Here is a 19011-nt window from a genome sequence, read left to right on the forward strand (position 1 = left end):
AACTGTAGTGTTCTTGGTGACACAGGCTGTTATTCCTGCCATCACAGATTTGCAGTCGTCCAGATGTGACAAGACCAAAGCCTGGACCATGAGTTGTGCTGCATATGCTGTCAGATATGGTCTAATCGTATAGATATTGTATATTGTGAATCTGCAAGCCCAAGAGACCATAGCAACCAAGTAACATTAGGAGGGTGTTAGCCAATGTGAACAGACAGATGAGCTGGAATAAGACAAATGTCCTTCTTTACCAGGTTCACATGGAGCTGGTGTTCCTTATTGTAGGCTGCAATATCAGTGAGAGATTCTAGTTGACACTGTGTAGTCCTTTGGAGGGAACATCAGTTACCACTGCCTATCACTGGTATGGCAGTGATAAGACAAAATCTTTTTTTGAAAGTGGTTAAGTGCTTTTTACTGGTAGTGCAGTTTTTCCTTATGCCCATTTTCTTGTATTAACTTTGTCTTTCTTTTTGGTCTGCCTTCTGCCTTGTGTCTGATGCTGTTGGTTTCAGTTCTAGTAGATTAAAAGAATATAACCATGAATGGACAGACAGAAAACATTATTTGTTAAAAAAAGTAAAATATTTCTGGTCAGTGATCATTTTTGCAAGTCCATAATGCTTTGAGGCTGACAACAACACAAAGTTGTAATTTGAGGTGATTTTAAATCAACATTAAATTATTTTTATTAAACTAGATACACAATATGTAGCACACTATTAAAATGGCAATGTACATTTTAGGTTATTTTATATGAATAGATAATTGCATTGCATAACACTAGTAGTGCTCAGAAATAACTGATGTAACTGAGAATTTTTGCTCACAACGAAATCATTTTTGCTCACACCTACCCAGTCCTTAAAGGGAGCATTGCCACTGTTGACTGTCCCTCCTTTTCCACTAACTGGCTGTGCACTATATGGCTATGTAGCCTAATGACAATAAAGGCTCAGTTAGTTAGAAATACCTTTTTTTGGACATGGACACACAGCAAAGAATTGGTAGAAACGAACACAGACAGCAACAAGAGCAGGTCCATATTCAGTGCTGACAGCCAGATTTGTAGAGCTCAGTTAAGGGGGAAAACCCAACACTTTGAAAATATACTGCTGTTTCTCAATGATGATTGTAAAGTGTCTGCCATGCTCAAAAAAGCAGAAAGAAAGTAAGGAACAGGCTACATTGGTCAACCAACGTTTACTTTACGTCTGCAGGACGCCGTTTGTTCACCTCAGTTGCTCAAACACAAAAAGAGCGCACGAATGCAGCTATTTGTTACATCAGAAATGTCTAGCTGGTTGTGTGAGTTACTTGCCTTCATAAGATATTTTGAAGTATTTGATCCAAAGTTTCAAAATAAGCAGCCTGCTCCTTAAATAAATAAACATTATTATAACACTAGTGTAAAATGCTTCGAAGATAACAGTATAAATAGCTGAAGCAAAAAAAGAGTCTCACTTTATCTTTTGTGGGCATATCACTGTATTACTACAACTCTACAACTTTAGCACATTTCCATACAAAGAATGTAGCTAGATGGGTTTTACAAGGTGTCATTGAAATAGCTACAAGCAAAGGAAAATTAAAATTCTATAAAAATAATAATACAAAAATAATACATACATAATATAAATATAATTAATAGAAAAGTAGAATTCTTATATATCGAATCAGTTTTTAAGTTTCTAAGGATAAGGTCAAATGGCTGGGGTGGACAGAAATAAATAAAAAAATACATTTTGATAAGAAAAAAACAGAATCTCCGGGGGTTTCATCGCCAAAAGACCACCCACATCCAGATCCCACTGAGCATTCTACCTAATTTAAATGTTTTTACGAAGTTCCCTACTGTTCTTTTTAGGCTTTGTGTTACAGGCATCAACGTAGTGGGTCTCGTGGAGAGCCGGGGGATTTGCTTTTACTCAGACATCACAGGTGGCTGCACAGCGCTTTCATCTGGTGGTGGTGGCGGCACAGAATAAAACCCCAGAAAAACACAGAGAAGAATGCAGAGAAAAGTAGAGATTAATAATGAGGGCGCATTTCTTGAAGAGTATAATAATTCTATCAATGTCCGTTTTATTAGGAGTAGAAGCAAAATGTAGCTATGAAAAAGCCATGTGTTTTAAAAAGTAAGTCTTTTAAAATAATTCTTCGTTGTTAGCCTGGCATATCTCTATTGGTAAAGTATTCCAGATTTTTGGTGCAAAACAGCAAAAGGCCTCCTCATCGCTTTTTTTATGCTTAGCTCTTGGAATAACAAGCCGACTCCTATTACAAGAGCTCAGTTTGTGACAAGAAATGTAGGTGAAATAATACTTCAAAATATAGAAAGGAGTAAGATTATTTAAAACTTTATATGCCATTCTGTTTTTTAAAATTAAATCTCAAGGACACAGGTAATCACTGTAACAATTATAAAAATAGTAAGATAACCTGTAATGGTGTAGGTTAACTCCATGCTCCAGCTTCCAATTGGGAGCTTCTTGAACCCACCACCATTGATAATCATAACCGGGATGAGACAAGCAAATGAGAACACACACTTGAAGCAAGGGGTAGGAAAAAAAAAAGTGAATTAGTTGTTTTAATTAAAATCATTAAAAAGAAAGTATTCAAATGATGAAATGCAATCCTTCAAATATTCAATAAATAATCCATAAAAACACTGAAGGTTAAAAACAGCCCCAACAACACACCTATCTGCCCCGAGGCTCACACCCAACCACCTGTCTCTTATCCCATTCAGCATGGATGTGCTCTCTCTCTCTCTCTCTCTGTCTCTCTATCTTTTTTCTTTCTTCTTACTTTTTAACCTCCTTATCTCCTTCTGTTCTACATCTTTCTCTTTTCTCTCTTTGGCCAGTCTATTTTCTTCCTCTTCCTTCAGCACTGACTCCTTTTAAACTATCCCCTGTAACTGGGAGTAGGTGTGACAAGCCGCTTCGTCCAAGGCACAATATATACATATATACATAAAAAGCAGAAACTTTGGCAGCTCAGTTGACAATTGGATGACAGGAAAATAAAAACTCCATCTAGAAGCATTCCTGGAAAAAATAAACCTCTGTGGGGTTCACTATCAGTTATAAAGAACAAAATCACAAAAAAGTCAGACATATTCCTAGAAATTCTATAATACCGTATTGGTTTGTCCTGTGGTAGCAAGTATAGACATCCTTACAGGGGACCAGGAATTTCTATATGCTTTTGACTTCAAGTTTGGATGGCATAATGGGTTTTGGGTAAACAGTATTTTGGCTTTTTGGTTTTGATTTTGGCTTGTGCTTCTTTTTCCAGTGTTTGTCATCTCCTGTTCAATATCCTTGGTAGCATTGGTAGAACAATCCAGATCTCAGTCCATTCAAAATGTTTTTAATCTGCCTATATGAAATGCCTGAAATGTCAATTCAATGAAGAAGTTTTAAGCAGGGAATGAGGTAATGTTCTTCCAATTGGCCACATTAGACAGATAAACCCAAATACAGAAATTGATGAACTCAAGTGACAAAGGTAGTTAAGTAAGAAAAAAATGAAGGTGATACTTACTTTTTCTTGCTGCCTTATTTTTTGCTGAATAACTAGTAACAAGGTAAAGATTATTATATGTTTTTGGCCACTTGAAGTTACAGTTAGATAATTGTAGGACAGAGTAAAAAATAGAGGACTGTTAGTTAAAGTATGCCCCGAAAAATCATAGAATTGACTGTAACTGCTGCCACTATGGAGTTTTCAGTCATTTCATCTTATAAAATTACTACTAGTGATGGCCTTCAATGCTTTTGGATCTGAGGACACATTTTAAAATACTCCTGAAGAGATGATAAAAAATAGGGCAGTGTTAAATTGATTTTATTTTATAAGCATCACTCTGTGGGTGCAAATGAGTTCTAAATTTTAAGAAAAATTTTAACTGGGGAAATACTGTCAAAGAGCAACAGCAAACCCGCTTTTTATGTATTATAATAAAATAACAACCTTTAGAATTGACTTTTTCTCAAAAAAAGAAAAAGAAAAATCAATTTAAATTAAGACACACATTTAATATGTTGTTTTCACCTTGGTTAACCAAGCAAATCATGTCATGTAGCTGATGGATGATTTCATCTTGAGTGTTGTTTTAAACTGCATATCAAGATAAAGGATAAGCCAATCAAACTCTAGCTACATAGCAAGATATTTATTTGCAGATGTAGTTATTGATAGGTTAAGCTAGCCACTTTGGTTAGAACCATGTTTATTTGTAAGATAAAATGTCGTTGTTCTATAACTTTTTTTTTTTCTTCAAACAAAATATTTGCAGAATATATATTTCTGTACAGTAAAATGTTATTGATGAGTCCATTTCCAGTACAAGCAGTTGCTCTTTATTGATGTTATATATGTATTTTTTGTATTAAAAACAACAACATTTATTTATATAGCACATTTTCATACAAAAAAATGTAGCTCAAAGTGCTTTACAAAAAGAAAAATAGAAAAATAGAAGACACAATAAAAAATAAACATAAGTCAACATTAATTACCATAGAATAAGTAAGGTCCGATGGCCAGGGTGGACAGAAAAAACAAAAAAAAAACTCCAGAGGCTGGAGAAAAAATAAAATCTGTAGGGGTTCCAGACCAAGAGACCGCCCAGTCCCTCTGGGCAATCTACCTAACATAAATCAAACAGTCCTCTTTGTATTTAGCGTTTTCATCGAAGGACCTGATGATGATGGTCACGTAGACTTCTGGCTTTCAGTCCATCAATGTTGGAGCATCATGATGCTTTGAGTAGGTGGTGGTGGCGCAGGCCACCACCACAAAGAAACCGGAAAAAGAAACAGAAGAGAGAGTAGGGGTCAGTACGGATTTTGGAGCCACTATGAATAGTTATTATGATGAATTGAACATACAGAGTATCAGTATTAAGTTAAAGTGAAGTTATAAAAAGGCCATGTTAAAGTAATGTGTTTTCAGCAGTTTTTTAAAGTGCTCTACTGTATTTGCCTGGCGAATTCCTATTGGCAGGCTATTCCAGATTTTAGGTGCATAACAGCAGAAGGCCGCCTCACCACTTCTTTTAAGTTTTGTTCTTGGAATTCTAAGGAGACACTCATTTGAGGATCTGAGGTTACGATTTGGAATATAACGTGTCAGGCATTCCGATATATAAGATGGAGCGAGATTATTTAAGGCTTTATAAACCATAAGCAGTATTTTAAAGTCAATCCTGAATGACACAGGCAACCAGTGTAGTGACATCAAAACTATTAACTATATCAATGTCTTCTGAATTATGTCCTTCTAACTCACCAGTCAATCTGAGACATTGCTATGTTGAAAATCATCAGAATAATCAGAATCAGAATATTCTCTCTGATCATCAGATGCTTATTGCTGTTCTTATTGTGTGAACAAGGCACATGTGCAGAGCCTTTATCAGTCGCTCATGTTATTATTACAGTGACATGGTGTTTAGTGCTAATGCTTCACACTCTTCGATCTCGACTCAGGAACTGTGTGTAAGTAGTTTACATGTTCTCCTGTTTTGCAGCAGTAGGATCTTTCAGTAATCTTATTTTCCCTTTCAGACTCTTTACCACATAGACCTTAACAGAATGCCCCAGATTCCATTTAGAATCCTTGTATGATTACTCTTACAAGGCCAATCACTGTCAGGGTTGACTGCTATTGTAGTTAAATTCTTTTATATCTATAACCCCAAGCAATTAGACATAATACCTGAACAAACAGGGGTGAAAGTAACACTTTTTATTCATAGAATAACATAATGTTTTCACTTATACCCATATTTTAAGCAGAGCAAAATGAGTGTGCCAATAATACCAACACAACCTGGATAATAACCAATTTATCTTGCTTAGGCTACCAGGTAGTTCTGTGTTTTAGTATGTTGATTGTCACTTGTGCAATGTGATCCATCTATGGCTGTAGTAGCAGAGGAATCAACATGGCAATCTGTATGAATGGAGCAGCAGAGACATTGAGCCTGTGTAAGCCTTCAATTTATGCTAGTCCGACTTAATTCTGGTACCTCCTGGACCAATGGGATGTCATAGTGGTTAATTCTGGTCTGGCTTGGGCATGACTTGGCCCCCAATTTAATCACTTGTCTTTCCTCTCAGCCACCTGTATTCTACCAGGCTAGCTGACCGTATAAATTATCTACTTGTTGTTCATCTTGTGAATGCTGCTGCAGGGGGACACGGCAGCTCTTCAGAAACACCCTCTTAAACAGCTTTTCAATGGGAAACAAAGTCACTTTTACTGCTCCTCACCTCCTCCTATAATAACCAGTAAAACCAAGCAAGGCACAAACCTGTCTCTGCGTTTTCTGGACACCGGTAAGCGAGCACCTCATCCACCTTCTTAAACTGAGGCCTAACTAAACTCCTGTCCATAGAATAACCTAAATAGTGCATTTCAGACATATTCAACTGACATTTCTTAGGGTTAGCTGTCAACCCAGCCTGTCTCAAGCTTCCAGAACAGCCTAAAGCTGCTCCAAATGTGAGTGCCAATCATTACTAAAAATGACAACATTATCGAGATATGCCCTGGAATATTCCGAATGGGGACGCAAAATCTGATCCATCATATGCTCGAAAGTAAGAGGGACACCATGCAGACCAAACAGGAGCCTAGTAAACTCATATAACCTGCCGGGGGTGGCAAAAGCTGTTTTTTTCACAACTGGAAGCTTTAAGAGGCACCTGCCAATCCCCTTTTGTAAGATTGAGTTTATTGATATATGATGCCTGTCCCAATTCTTCAATAACTCATCAACACGGGGCGTAGGATAAGCATCAAATTTGGAAACCTTAGGAGTGAGAAGAAGGGAAGAGAGGCCTTAGCGGGTCTGTGAGCAGACACCACCTGTCAGTCAGGGCAAAACGTACACAACTGTTCGACATCCCTGCCCATATTCAGCCAATGGAACCACTTTGAGATGCGCTCCCTAGTCTTTTCAGCACCCAGATGACTGCCCAAGACATGCACATCAGCCATCGACACAACTATTTCCCTACATTCAGCCAGGACAATCAGCTGTTCAATTAAATCACCCTCAACCCGATCGGAAATTACCCGATAAAGGAAGCCACTTTTAACAAGAAAGTGTGGAGTTTTGAAACTGGGGGTCTCACGGTCTGCATAATAGGAGTACACTAGAATTACCGGAGCCAACGAAAAAACTCGTAAATCTGGCCCACCTTAAGTCCCTTCGCACCTCACTGTCAGTGTCTTTTGTCTTCTAAATGTGTTGATAAGCCCAAGCAGCCTGCTATACCATTCCTCCCACCGCCTCAGAATGGGCAAGAAGTTCTCCCAGCTCCTGCCTTGATTGATTATCTGGGAGTGAGCTACCCAGAATTTTAAGGGGAAACATCAAATTATTTACATATTATATTACACCACAAATGTCTAATTTGTATTAATTAGTACCAGGAAACAATCATTTCTTTTTGTCTTTTGTAGACTATTATACAGTATATAAAAAAACACACACACGTATTTAATTACCTTCTACTCTTCTTACTTGTGAACTTCAGAAGTTTTAAAAACAGGGCACAGTAACACTTCCATTTTGAAATGAAGTAAATAGTTGATTTGTAATGTGCATTATAAACAGTTCTTAATAATGATAAATCAAATTGCTTGTGTTTCATCATAATTCACAATCCACTTCAATGGTAATTTTTCAAAAAAGCCTTGCAAAGATTATGAATTGCACTGCAATCATTATTTAAAAGAGCACACATTTAAACCATTTGAAAATCCATTACAATTATTGCTAGATTTCATCTAATATTGTGGATTGCTTCAAAGCACGTTGTGCTGAAAGAAATTCATTGTATCATGATTTGTAGTAAAAAATGCTAACTGATTTTAACTGATTTTATTATACATTCCAAATTAATGATGACACTTAAAAATTCAACTTGGACAGTTGATAGGACTTAGGATTGTGAACCCAAGGAGCAGTAGGAACAACTGCTATGCTACTCTTAGTTAATCTAACAACACTGACAGCACTGATAGAAACGGAAGCTGGAAAAAATGAATGAGAATTGTGTGTTATGTGGTGGGCTGGCACCCTGCACCGGGTTTGTCTCCGGCCTTGCGCCCTGTGTTGGCTGGGATTGACTCCAGCAGACCCCCGTGACCCTGTAATTAGGATATAGCGGGTTGGATAATAGATGGAAGGAATTGTGTGTTAGATCAATAAGTTTTTATACAAATGCAGCTCAGAAAAGGGGCAACTTTTTTATAGCTTCTGTCATCTTGTTACACTCAATCTTGAAGCATTAATAATCTGTAAAAAAACAAGAACCTAATCATAATCTCAAGTGTTTTGAACGCCACAATTTCAATGTCAAAACAACTGAATTACATGGCCACTAAAAGAAAATGTCTTTTCCTTTTCTCCATAAAGTAACAAGTTTAAAATATTGGTTAATTTATTTAAAGTGTGTAGAATCAAATGATTAGAGCACAATGTATTCATTCATAAAAGTAAGTGGTGGAATTAATCAGCCGGTTGTCTTTGTCATGCCTCCTCGGACTTCTTTCACACCAATTACACTTCTGTCATCTTTCATTTTCTATTTAGAGCAGGTCTGATTTTCGTATGAGGGAGATGCATGTTGACCACGCGAAATTAATCATCTGCCCACATAAGATGTGGAAAATAGCTTTCTACCACAAGTGTCTGCCAGTCCTTGGTTTTCATAATGCATCTTTTCCAAATTTGTAAATTTGAACCTAAAATATGAAACTTCAGCTCTTTGCTGGGTTTTTAAAAGTTCACTTTTGCTTATTATTTCTTTATTACTGAGTGCACCTAGATAGTTTTTTTCTTTTCAAAACTTAAAGTATGATAAAGATAAAGTCATATTATAACCAATGTTTATAATTGTTTTCCTAATAGTAAAAAAACTTGGATCATGTATCACTTTATTGCACCTTTCAGCTTGTTAAAAACTTTAAATATGTGTATATAATTTTTTTTACTGGATCAAGACTATACAAATTGATAAATATGAATCTATATATACAGTATAATACAATTTGACATACTGACTCACTCTTCAACAAAAACACTATTTCCCATTCAGTTAAACTCAATGCTTCCTAATGCAACTGCAATCAGTTTTTCATACAGTGCTTAAAAGTAAAAAAAAAAAAAAAGGTCACTCAGGTGCTCTTTATTACATTGTGGTTGAGTACTGATAAGCATTTGTGTCAAATGCTTGCTATAATAGTCACAATTAAGAAGTAAGCGTGAACTATTTCACTGCACTGTAGCAACCTTGGTTAATATGACCTGAAGCACTGAACCACTCTTTGGAAGTGACCTAACCAGGTTGGATTATCTCCCAGTCTAGTGGGAATTCCAGTTCCAGTTTGTTTTTGAAGTACGTAGGTGTTTCTAGTATGCTCCTGAAAATGGAAACCATTTGAGACATCTAAATGACCTCATTTCTTTCTTTACTATTTCCTCATGCTCCTAGCTATTGCCTAACTGAGAAGCATGGCATACAGCAACAGCATATACAGTATGTGTGAGTAGTTAGCAAGTATGCATAAAGTTAACATGCTACAAATAATGAAAGCTGACTTCTGGAAGCTTAGTACTGCAGTTGGTCCTAGAACTAGATCATAAACTAGCAAAATGATAAAAGAACTGTTGCTTACAGCGATAAAGCCATAAAAGGCTAAAGATATCCAGAATAGAAAAGATTTTCAAAAGCCATAGTGAAGTGCTGGATGGACTGGATGAAGTTAAGGTAATCATAGGAAGCTCTTTCTGCACCATGGGATCAAGAACTGAAAAACATTAGATATATTTATTCTGTTTTAAAAGAAGAGGAAGAGTCAATCAACAAGCTGAAGCAGAGGTAAAACTTTGTCAAGGGTCATACAGAGAAACCAGAGACTAGGGTTACTGAGGAGCAGAGCTCAGCACGGATCTGGATGATTGAACAAGAGATAAGAAATATATCCTGATGGCAGATGAAAACCAGGTGAAAGAGTGAGTAAAGAAGTTGTATGAATAAAGCAAATGTCTTATGTCCCAATTTTAATCAACTTCTCCACAGCATACACCTATTAAAGGTAGCAGTTATCAGCAGTCTTATAATTTGAGGTTCCTTTAATTATTGGGAGTATTGACTATCAGAGCTTTTAGAAATTTAATTTATATTTTGATTAATTAATAAAGTGGAGAAAACACGTAAAACTCCTTGTACGTACCTACAAAAACACAGCAACTAATTAATGTCAATTTAGCACTTTAAAAATTCTGAAAGTCCTCACAGTATTCATTTTAAAAGAACCAGTTAATTGTTTAGTATAACAGGGCTCTTACTAACAATGTTTCTCTAAATGTAAGCAGATTATTCCATTTTTTCCCTACAATTACTCTATTTGAAATGTTTTCTAAACTCCACAATCCTTAGTCATTTACAGGTCAGCAAAGAATACCGTGGATGGTTACACAAAATCTTAGTGGACAGGGGCACAATTGTGGCAAACATTAAAGGGAAAAGGGTCTTACATATGACTTGTTTACAAAGAGCTATTTTGAAATGTTGATAAAAATTATACTTTTCTTTATTAATATCCTTAAAGTTAAATGAAATGATTGCATTAATTGTAATCAATACATATAATGAATAATTAGTACATCACTGTGATTTCTTCATATGTATTGTCACACACGGGGACAGTTAAACCACTCTGGTGATGGTATTTCTCTGCTGCTCCAGGGGTTGCACACTATGCTAGTGGCTTCTCTTTTCCTCCCTCTGCAGACCAAAAGACACCACTGATGTCACTTCCGTCACTTATTTTTTTATTTTATTTATTTATATAATGTACCTATAACGTGCAGTGAATACACTTGACTTGAGCATTCTTAGTTTTCAGACTCTTTCTCTGTACGTTTAGCATTCATTTGCTCAGAGGTGGATACGCTTGCTGCTTCCTAAGCAGCTCTTCTTTTCTTCACTGTAGCAGCCCGCTTTTTCTCTTCTTTTGTCAGCATGTTTTGGCATTAAAACTGATTAAGTCAGTGTTTGTGTTGCAAGTACTTACTACGTTTTCCTTAATTTTTCACTTAAGTCTTCAATCTGTCTCAAGAATGATTTAAGATACGAAGAGATAGTGGAAGTGAAGGTAGTAGTAGTAGGGATGAGAATGGTGCCCGTGCGCATGCGCCACACAGCCACTCTGCTGGCCGCTGCCAAGAGTTGATTCTACAATAAAATAAAATAAAAATAAAAAGAGGAATAACCTTGGAGATCAATCATTACCCTGAAAGCAGATAGTAGACGTCACATAGTATATGTGTACCAAATTTCAGGTGAACAGGTCAAACGGTTTGCGAGCTACAGGTGATTTAAAATCCTGGACAAACGGACAGCCACGGTGGCATATTATATAAGAAGATATTTGTCTATAGCTTGCAAATTATAAAATATATTTTAGTTGTACTAGGAAAACATACACTATATGAATCATTTTTAAGTTGTGAGACAAAGCTAGTTTCAACTGCAAACATCTAGAGACAAACTTAAAAATAAGCTAAAGGTGAAGAGTCAAGAACTCAGTGATGGAAAGAAAACTTGACCATTCTCCTTTTGTACCAGAGACTCTTATTCTGACAATATTCTGCCTGTGCATCGGTTTGTTTCCAAAATTCAAATCAATTTTAATAGTCAGGCTTGGTGTTATTTTTATTTTACGTTCAAGTGCCCATTTTGATGTATGTGTACAATATGTGTGTGTGTGTGTTTGTGAGTATTTTTACGCTAGCATAAAGGAAATCAATTTTAAGGTAAATTATATTCCTCTGAATAATTGAAATGTGTTTTACATCTTCAAATATGCATAAAATCTGTATTCTTCTTATGGCTTATTTTTGGTCATTATTTAAGCTTTATATATACAGTATCAGACACTATTATCTCCAAATACTCATTGATATTTGTTGTTCATGTGTTTATTACACACCTAATCACCATCTTTTTAATATAAAGAGTGATTTAAGGGCTGATTTTAGATGCCTTCTCTGTGCTGTCCCCAGCAGGGTATAATGCCCACTTTTGTGTTATTTTCACTGCCACTTATTGGGATAGAAAGTTAGGCAGATCTCTTAATTAGGTGTAAGAGCCTTTCCTGTCTAATCCAGTAGTAGACCTTTATATATATCCTTGAGAGTGAACAAACAGGAGTGTCTTGTTTTCCCTAATCATATACTGTAATATTCTATGGTCCTCTTGACCTTTGACCCTTTGAGGTCTCAGTATTATATATTCAGTTTTACTGGTTATGACTAGGAAACCTTTTTTTTCAGCTTTGCTCACCCCTCAGTTATATGTCTACATTTAACCATCTGGCCATGTATTTAAAATAAATAAAAATAAATCTGCATAAAGATTGATAGATAGATAGTCAGTGGAGCAGGACAGTGACAGCAGTCTGTCGCTGAAGCTGCTTCTCTGTCTGGAGATGATACTGTTCAGTGGATGCAGTGGATTCTTCATGATTGACAGGAGCCTGCTCAGCGCCCGTCGCTCCATCACAGATGTCAAACTGTCCAGCTCCGTGCCTACAACAGAGCCTGCCTTCTTCACCAGTTTGTCCAGGTGTGAGGCATCCCTCTTCTTTCTTTATGCTGCCTCCCCAGCACACCACCGAATAGAAGATGGCACTCACCACAACCGTCTGATAGAACATCTGCAGCATCTTATTGCAGATGTTGAAAGATGCCAGCCTTCTAAGGAAGTATAGTTGGCTCTGTCCTATCTTGCACAGAGCATCAGTATTGGCAGTCCAGTCCAATTTATCATCCAGCTGCACTCCCAGGTATTTATATGTCTGCACCCTCTGCACACAGTCACCTCTGATGGTCACGGGGTCCATGAGGGGCTTGGTCCTCCTAAAATCCACCACCAGCTCCTTGGTTTGCTGGTGTTCAGTTGTAGGTGGTTTGAGTTGCACCATTTAGCAAAGTCCTTGATTATGCTCCTATACTCCTCCTCCTGCCCACTCCTGATGTAGCCCATGATAGCAGTGTTGTCAGCGAACTTTTGCACATGGCAGGAGTTCGAGTTGTATTGGAAGTTTGATGTATATAGGCTGAACAGGACCGGAGGAAGTACAGTCCCCTGCAGCACTCCTGTGTTGCTGACCACAATGTCAGACCTGCAGTTCCCGAGACACACATACTGAGGTCTCTCTGTAAGATAGTCCACGATCCATGTCACCAGGTATGAATCTACTCCCATTGTCAGCTTGTCCCTAAGGAGCAGAGGTTGGATGGTGTTGAAGGTGCTAGAGAAGTCCAGAAACATAATTCTTACAGCACCACTGCCTCTGTCCAAGTGGGAGAGGGATCGTTGTAGAATATAGATGATGGCATCCTCCGCTCCCACCTTCTCCTGGTATGCGAACAGCAGAGGGTTAGGGAGAGATGAAAAAATAGAACATTTTGATTAAACGTCGTTATTTTGTATTAATTCAAATTTCAGTTTTAATTTAAAACCTTAAGGGAAGCAGGTTACAGTACTAATTCAGTTATTATCGCACTGAGAAGGGATGTTGAAGGTAGGCTCACCTGTACAGATCCGATGCTGCAAACACAGCTGCATCATGGGCACTTCCAGGAGTGCCAAAGCAAATGTCTCGTATCATGCACCTGTCATCAACAAAGGCCTGGAGAACAATAGATGGCCACCCTTTGCAATTAATGTAATCGCGGTAGCCTTCCGTCGGGGGAAGAATAGACACATGCGTGCCATCCAGCGCACCGTAAATCAGTGGCACAAGATGCACCAAGGAATTGCGGTATGCAATTTCATTGGACTCCGCTACAGTCGGAAGTCTGATATAACGCCGCATTAATTTTTCTTTAATAGCGGTGCACACAGCATATACACATCGATGGACCGTAGTTTTACTAACCCCGAAAGTTTCTCCAACTACTCTATACTCGGCGGAGGTTGCCAGCTTGTAAAGGGCGATGGCAATCTGCTTTTGGGTTGGAACCGGTGGTCGGTGGCAACCTGTGATGGGCGCAACATCAGGACTGATGAATCCACACAACATTTCAAACGTCGGCCATGTCATTCTAAAATGTTGCAGCCAGAGATTTTCTGTGAAGTGTCTCCCCACCACCCCCTCCCAGAAGGTCTTATTCCGTCGTCTCTCCCATACGTGTGGGTTTCGTCGCACTGGGGTACTTTCTTCGAGCTCTAGGGCTATCAGACAAGCAACTGCTTCATTCTGCTGTCGTCTTCATATATTATGTACAATTCCAATTATTTGTGAAACTGAAATAACAGTAAGCTGGCAAATTTCAAAAAAACTGTCTGAATAATCTCTCCATTTCTTTGTTTCTTTGTTTAGTGGAGGGGGTGTAACGTGGAAAACAAAAGGTAGATAATTTGCGACATACACAAAATTATGTATGTAAATGGCTCAAGGGCAGATTTTTTTTCGCGATACAACAAAACTTATGTGACAGTTCGTTTTGGGGGGGATGACGTCATCATGCACACCATTTTATCGATAAAAAGCCAGTTGGATGGAAACAGGCTGGAGGCAGCAAATTTTGCACATTTTTTTTACGTATATTCTGTTTGTTGATAACAAAATGTCGCAAAAAACTGGATGGAAACTTGACAACTGATGAATAAAATATGACCTCTAAATTGCAGTACTTCAACCACCAGTTTGGTTAGAGAACTTAAAAATGATAAAGCAGGATGATGAAACATGTTTTAGTATAAAGTCTAAAACATATTTAAACAGAAATATTTAAAAGGCCAAACATTTCAGCAAGTTTAACTAAATAATTTAATTGATTCCTTTACGTTCATATTTTGAACGTTCTTCTGCACCATGTGGAACAAGACAGGAATCAAGCATGGTTGGTGTGTCATTTTGTTGCGGGGTACACAAATACTCAAACCCTCACTTAGTCACACAGGGTTTTATAATAGCATGTGAAATATGAAACAAGAGCACAATTTAAAAGTGTATTACCAGAAGCATTCTTGCTTAATTTATCATTGGCAAAAAGGATGTAAAGAAAATATGAAAAAAATTGAGTAGAGTGACACTGATTGCAGCGCTCCTAAAAGTTATCCAATAACTGTTGCCATCTTGAAAGGGGGCGTTTGGGTTTAACTAGACAAGAGTAGAAAAGGTGGGTTTAGAGGGGAAAAGGGGAGGTCAGTGGTTGTTTTCTAGGTTTCTTCTCTCTTGGCCGAGGGCAGAGCAGAAAAACAGTCTAGTAGCATTGCAACATACCAGTTCTTCCCTAGAGTTTTCAGTCCTGGTAAGAAGTGCGTTATACTCATGCATATGACAAATGCAAGTGCTGTTTTTCATTTGAGGTTGGTGGATTTGTAGAATATTGAACAATAACTCTTTAATTACTTACGAATAACCACGGAAATTCCACCTTTTAGGAAGAACATAAATGGTTATGTGGTTATGGTTATGGAATACATTCAGGCACATTCATTCACACATATTCTGCATGCTATTCTCTCTTTGGGCACACCTTCTTTATACCGTTTGCCTTTGCTTCCCAATGAACTGCAATGTTATGGCAGTCATTTGAGGATCATTTATTCTCTTCTGTCATTTTATTTAAGCAGGATCTTGATGATTACTTAATGCTCTGTTTCTGAGTCCTTGAGTCCTTTATTACTGTGTTTAGCCTTTGGGTTTTTATGACCTTTGTTATAAAATTTGACTGCATTTCTCTAGAGAATACTCATTTAGTTTATAATCTTTCAACTGTACTATACTTTTACCAATGTCTTTGTCAGCTCCTTTTTCTCAGGCAGACATTGGACATGTTTCCGATCCATTTGTCTTATTCATTCTTAGGAAGCTGCTCCTTAAATTATTTATACATTTATTATGCCCTAATTTTTTCCTTTCCCAATTTTACTTTATGAGAAATGTAAAAGAATTGCTTTGAATATTTAAAAAACTGTGTATTAGAGATCAAATATTTTTGAAATATTTAAATGAATAGATTTTTATGTTATAGTCATGCTTTTCATATCTTGAACACTCAGCTGACAGGTGTGGCAGCACCCTAATGCCCTTTGGCGAGCTGATACTTCTATTCGCCACTTAACACAAAGATTGCCTTTTCTGGCCAAATGACAGACAGAGCAGAAGACAGAATTTAATGAAATGACTTCAGATAACTATTCAGACAGCAGTGCCTGCCTATCTTGTTATCTAAAGGTGAATCATTCAAGTAGTTGAGCTTATTTTTCTCCACACTACTGCCCATCTGCTAATTTGCATATAATGAGATGGGCTGGTTTAACTAACATGCCCTACTATGACAGACAGATACTGTAAATCCTCTCAATATCAACATTATTTTCCTTCCTCATAATAAGATTTCACTTTCTGTTGCAATTTGTAAATCAGAAACATTCATTTTCTGAAGCCTCCATTATAAGCACTATATCTTTGAAATCCGGGACACAAAGTGGGTGAATGTCTTTTTATGCAAATTCTAATGAATAAATGAAAATCTTTATGCATAATAAAATTGGCCACATTCATATATAGGCTTATACAGAGGCTGAGCAGACAGTTGAAGATGTCTGTTACACTGGCTCTAATTGAGGCTGGGCTAGGGATTAGCCAGGGAAGGTGTTAATCTGCTTTTGCTTTAGACAGTTTTCACAATATGATCTTTCAGCCATGTAATGCAGTTCTTAAAATGAGGGCGAATAATTTCTTTTCTTCCGGAAATGTTGACATACTGTGGTGTTTCCCAAAAACACAAAATACTTTTCAGTGAAGAAGCATAATATGCTGCTTTAATGACTGGACACTAGACTCTTATAATAGTTTTGGAAATTAGCAGGAGTAAGTGTACAAGAACAGCCCTTAATGTGTGTAATGTGTTCTGGTTATGTTTTTGTACAAAATCAATACTTAAATATTTTTTTTGTAACTCTGGCAATATGCTGGATACATTCTGCTGGCTGCCTTAAAATAACCCACAATCCTATTAAAACGGCATGTTGGCAATTTAAGGTTTCCTGCAAATCTGAATTCAATTAAGGTTTAATAAGCATTTCTCATAGCAGTCATGTATGTTTTATTTTTTGTTTTTTGTCTTGTTTCCCTTTGTGCAGCTGCAAACTCAATGAATGAAACAAAAGATGAACATGACTACGAATATATTGACCAGGAAGAAGTGGAAGGCATTAGGAAAAAAATGCAAGGAATAATTGGAGAAGCAAAGCCCAAATACATAACAAATGAAGGCAACCAGTATGAATAATGTCTAATGTAAAATTGCAAGTCGAAATTCTATCATTCATTAATGTCAATTTAGACTTTCTTTTATGTTTTTTTGAAATTTGTTTCAGTAAATGAGGATTTTGTCAGGTCTTTCATAAAGTATAAATGGAGCACCTACATTTGTTAGGTGTCACTTTACTAATTGGTATGAAATGTAATTCTCTAGAGGTTAAATATACTATTTAGCTATTTCATTACACTTATTTTTTCTGGATAGAATAATTGGCTCGGCTTGACAAGCCAAGACAAAATGTAGCAACAAAGCAATTTATGCTTCTATTACCATTACCACTGTAGAGAATCAAAGCTGTTATGCCATTGACCTCACATAATTGTATGAATCCATTTCCGACTTTGCAACTGAAGACTGGTTTTCAGGTACTGCACTCCTGAGATTATGTAATTTTTTTTGTTCTTTTTTTTTTTTTCTATCTGAGATAGTAATTTCTTTAAAACTATGTCTTCTTTCCATCTGTAATTTGAATCCTATACAGCTCACAGTTCTCATGAGTATTGCTCGCAACTGAGCAGAAAATGTCCTTTTTCATTTTAAATGACTAATTTGCAATTGTCTTCATGATATTTGTAGCTTTTTTCAGTTAAACTGATCTGGCTGCTCTTCTGCCATGATTTATGAGTTGGTAATGTGTGTGTTTATTTATCAGTCTATTTTCTATCATCGCATGTGTTATTTATTTTAAGTTCAGAGAAAGCACACCACTTCTGTGTTTATTAGTTTTTGTTGAATGAGATGGGTCACTAGGTAAGACAAATCTATTCACTGAAAGAGTTAGCTATTTAAATAAGACATATGGATTCTCCAGCACTGCTATGCCCTTTATTAAAGTTATATTTTGCTCAGATGCTAAAAAGAACTGTCATATTAACAAAGATTCTGTGTGACATGCTGTATATATATCTTTATTTGTAAGCCCCAGTGGCTCATACCTTCTTCTTTTGAGAACAGATTTATGTTGTGGTCTTTACTTGCAAACTTTTAGTAAGGAAACTTTTTATTTTTTTTTTTACATTACTTAAATAGCAACAAATGAAAATTCTTTATTATCCAGTAGACCAGTGACATCCAGATCAAGGCCATATTAAACATAATACTGAGGTTTTTTTCCAACAGTATTATTTTGCTTAACTCCAAAATTTGATCTGCCAAGTATCACCCATAGAAATTTGTCCCACTTAAATCAGACCAAATGCAAAATTATATGTTTAATAAACTAGTGTTTTCTTCTCAGTCTTATCTCTGTACATGTGTTACGTACACATATGCAACCTGAGGACTGCTCAGGAAAAAAAAAATCTAAATAAAATAAACATTCAGATAAAATAAAACACACATATTTCTCATATTTAAAATAAAAGAAATCAGTCAAGTCAGTCATTTTATAAACCGCTTAGTCCTGAACAGGTTTGCGGTGGGGGTGCTGGTTAGGGGTAGGGTTAGGGTTACAATTAAGGTAAAGCATAATTACACTTTTTAAAAAACTTCATTGTGAGCTCGTGCATATTTTTTCCCAAATTCATTTAATCTGTCTCTCACGTAAGCTACCTAAGGTATGACAAATAGCAGGGGTCATTAGTTTGATGTCCACCACCATAAGTAACTTGACACGATTTTTATTGACTGGT

General features: G+C 36.8%; 1 protein-coding gene across 2 annotated transcripts in view; it reads left to right on the forward strand.

The window, feature by feature from the left end:
• The window catches only part of themis (thymocyte selection associated), a 137108-nt gene extending 118377 nt beyond the window's left edge, over positions 1–18731 (forward strand). Inside the window, exon 6 of one of the 2 annotated variants that reach the window (XM_039747492.1) lies at positions 17199–18731. In XM_039747492.1, coding sequence (XP_039603426.1) covers positions 17199–17347 — 149 coding nt within the window. In that variant the 3' untranslated portion in view covers positions 17348–18731. The remainder of the gene's footprint in view (positions 1–17198) is intronic. The other variant, XM_039747493.1, reaches the window with a different exon arrangement.
• Positions 18732–19011: the final 280 nt, after the last annotated feature.

The sequence above is a fragment of the Polypterus senegalus genome, chromosome 3 (assembly GCF_016835505.1).
Source record: "Polypterus senegalus isolate Bchr_013 chromosome 3, ASM1683550v1, whole genome shotgun sequence".
Taxonomy (NCBI): Eukaryota; Metazoa; Chordata; class Cladistia; order Polypteriformes; family Polypteridae; genus Polypterus; species Polypterus senegalus.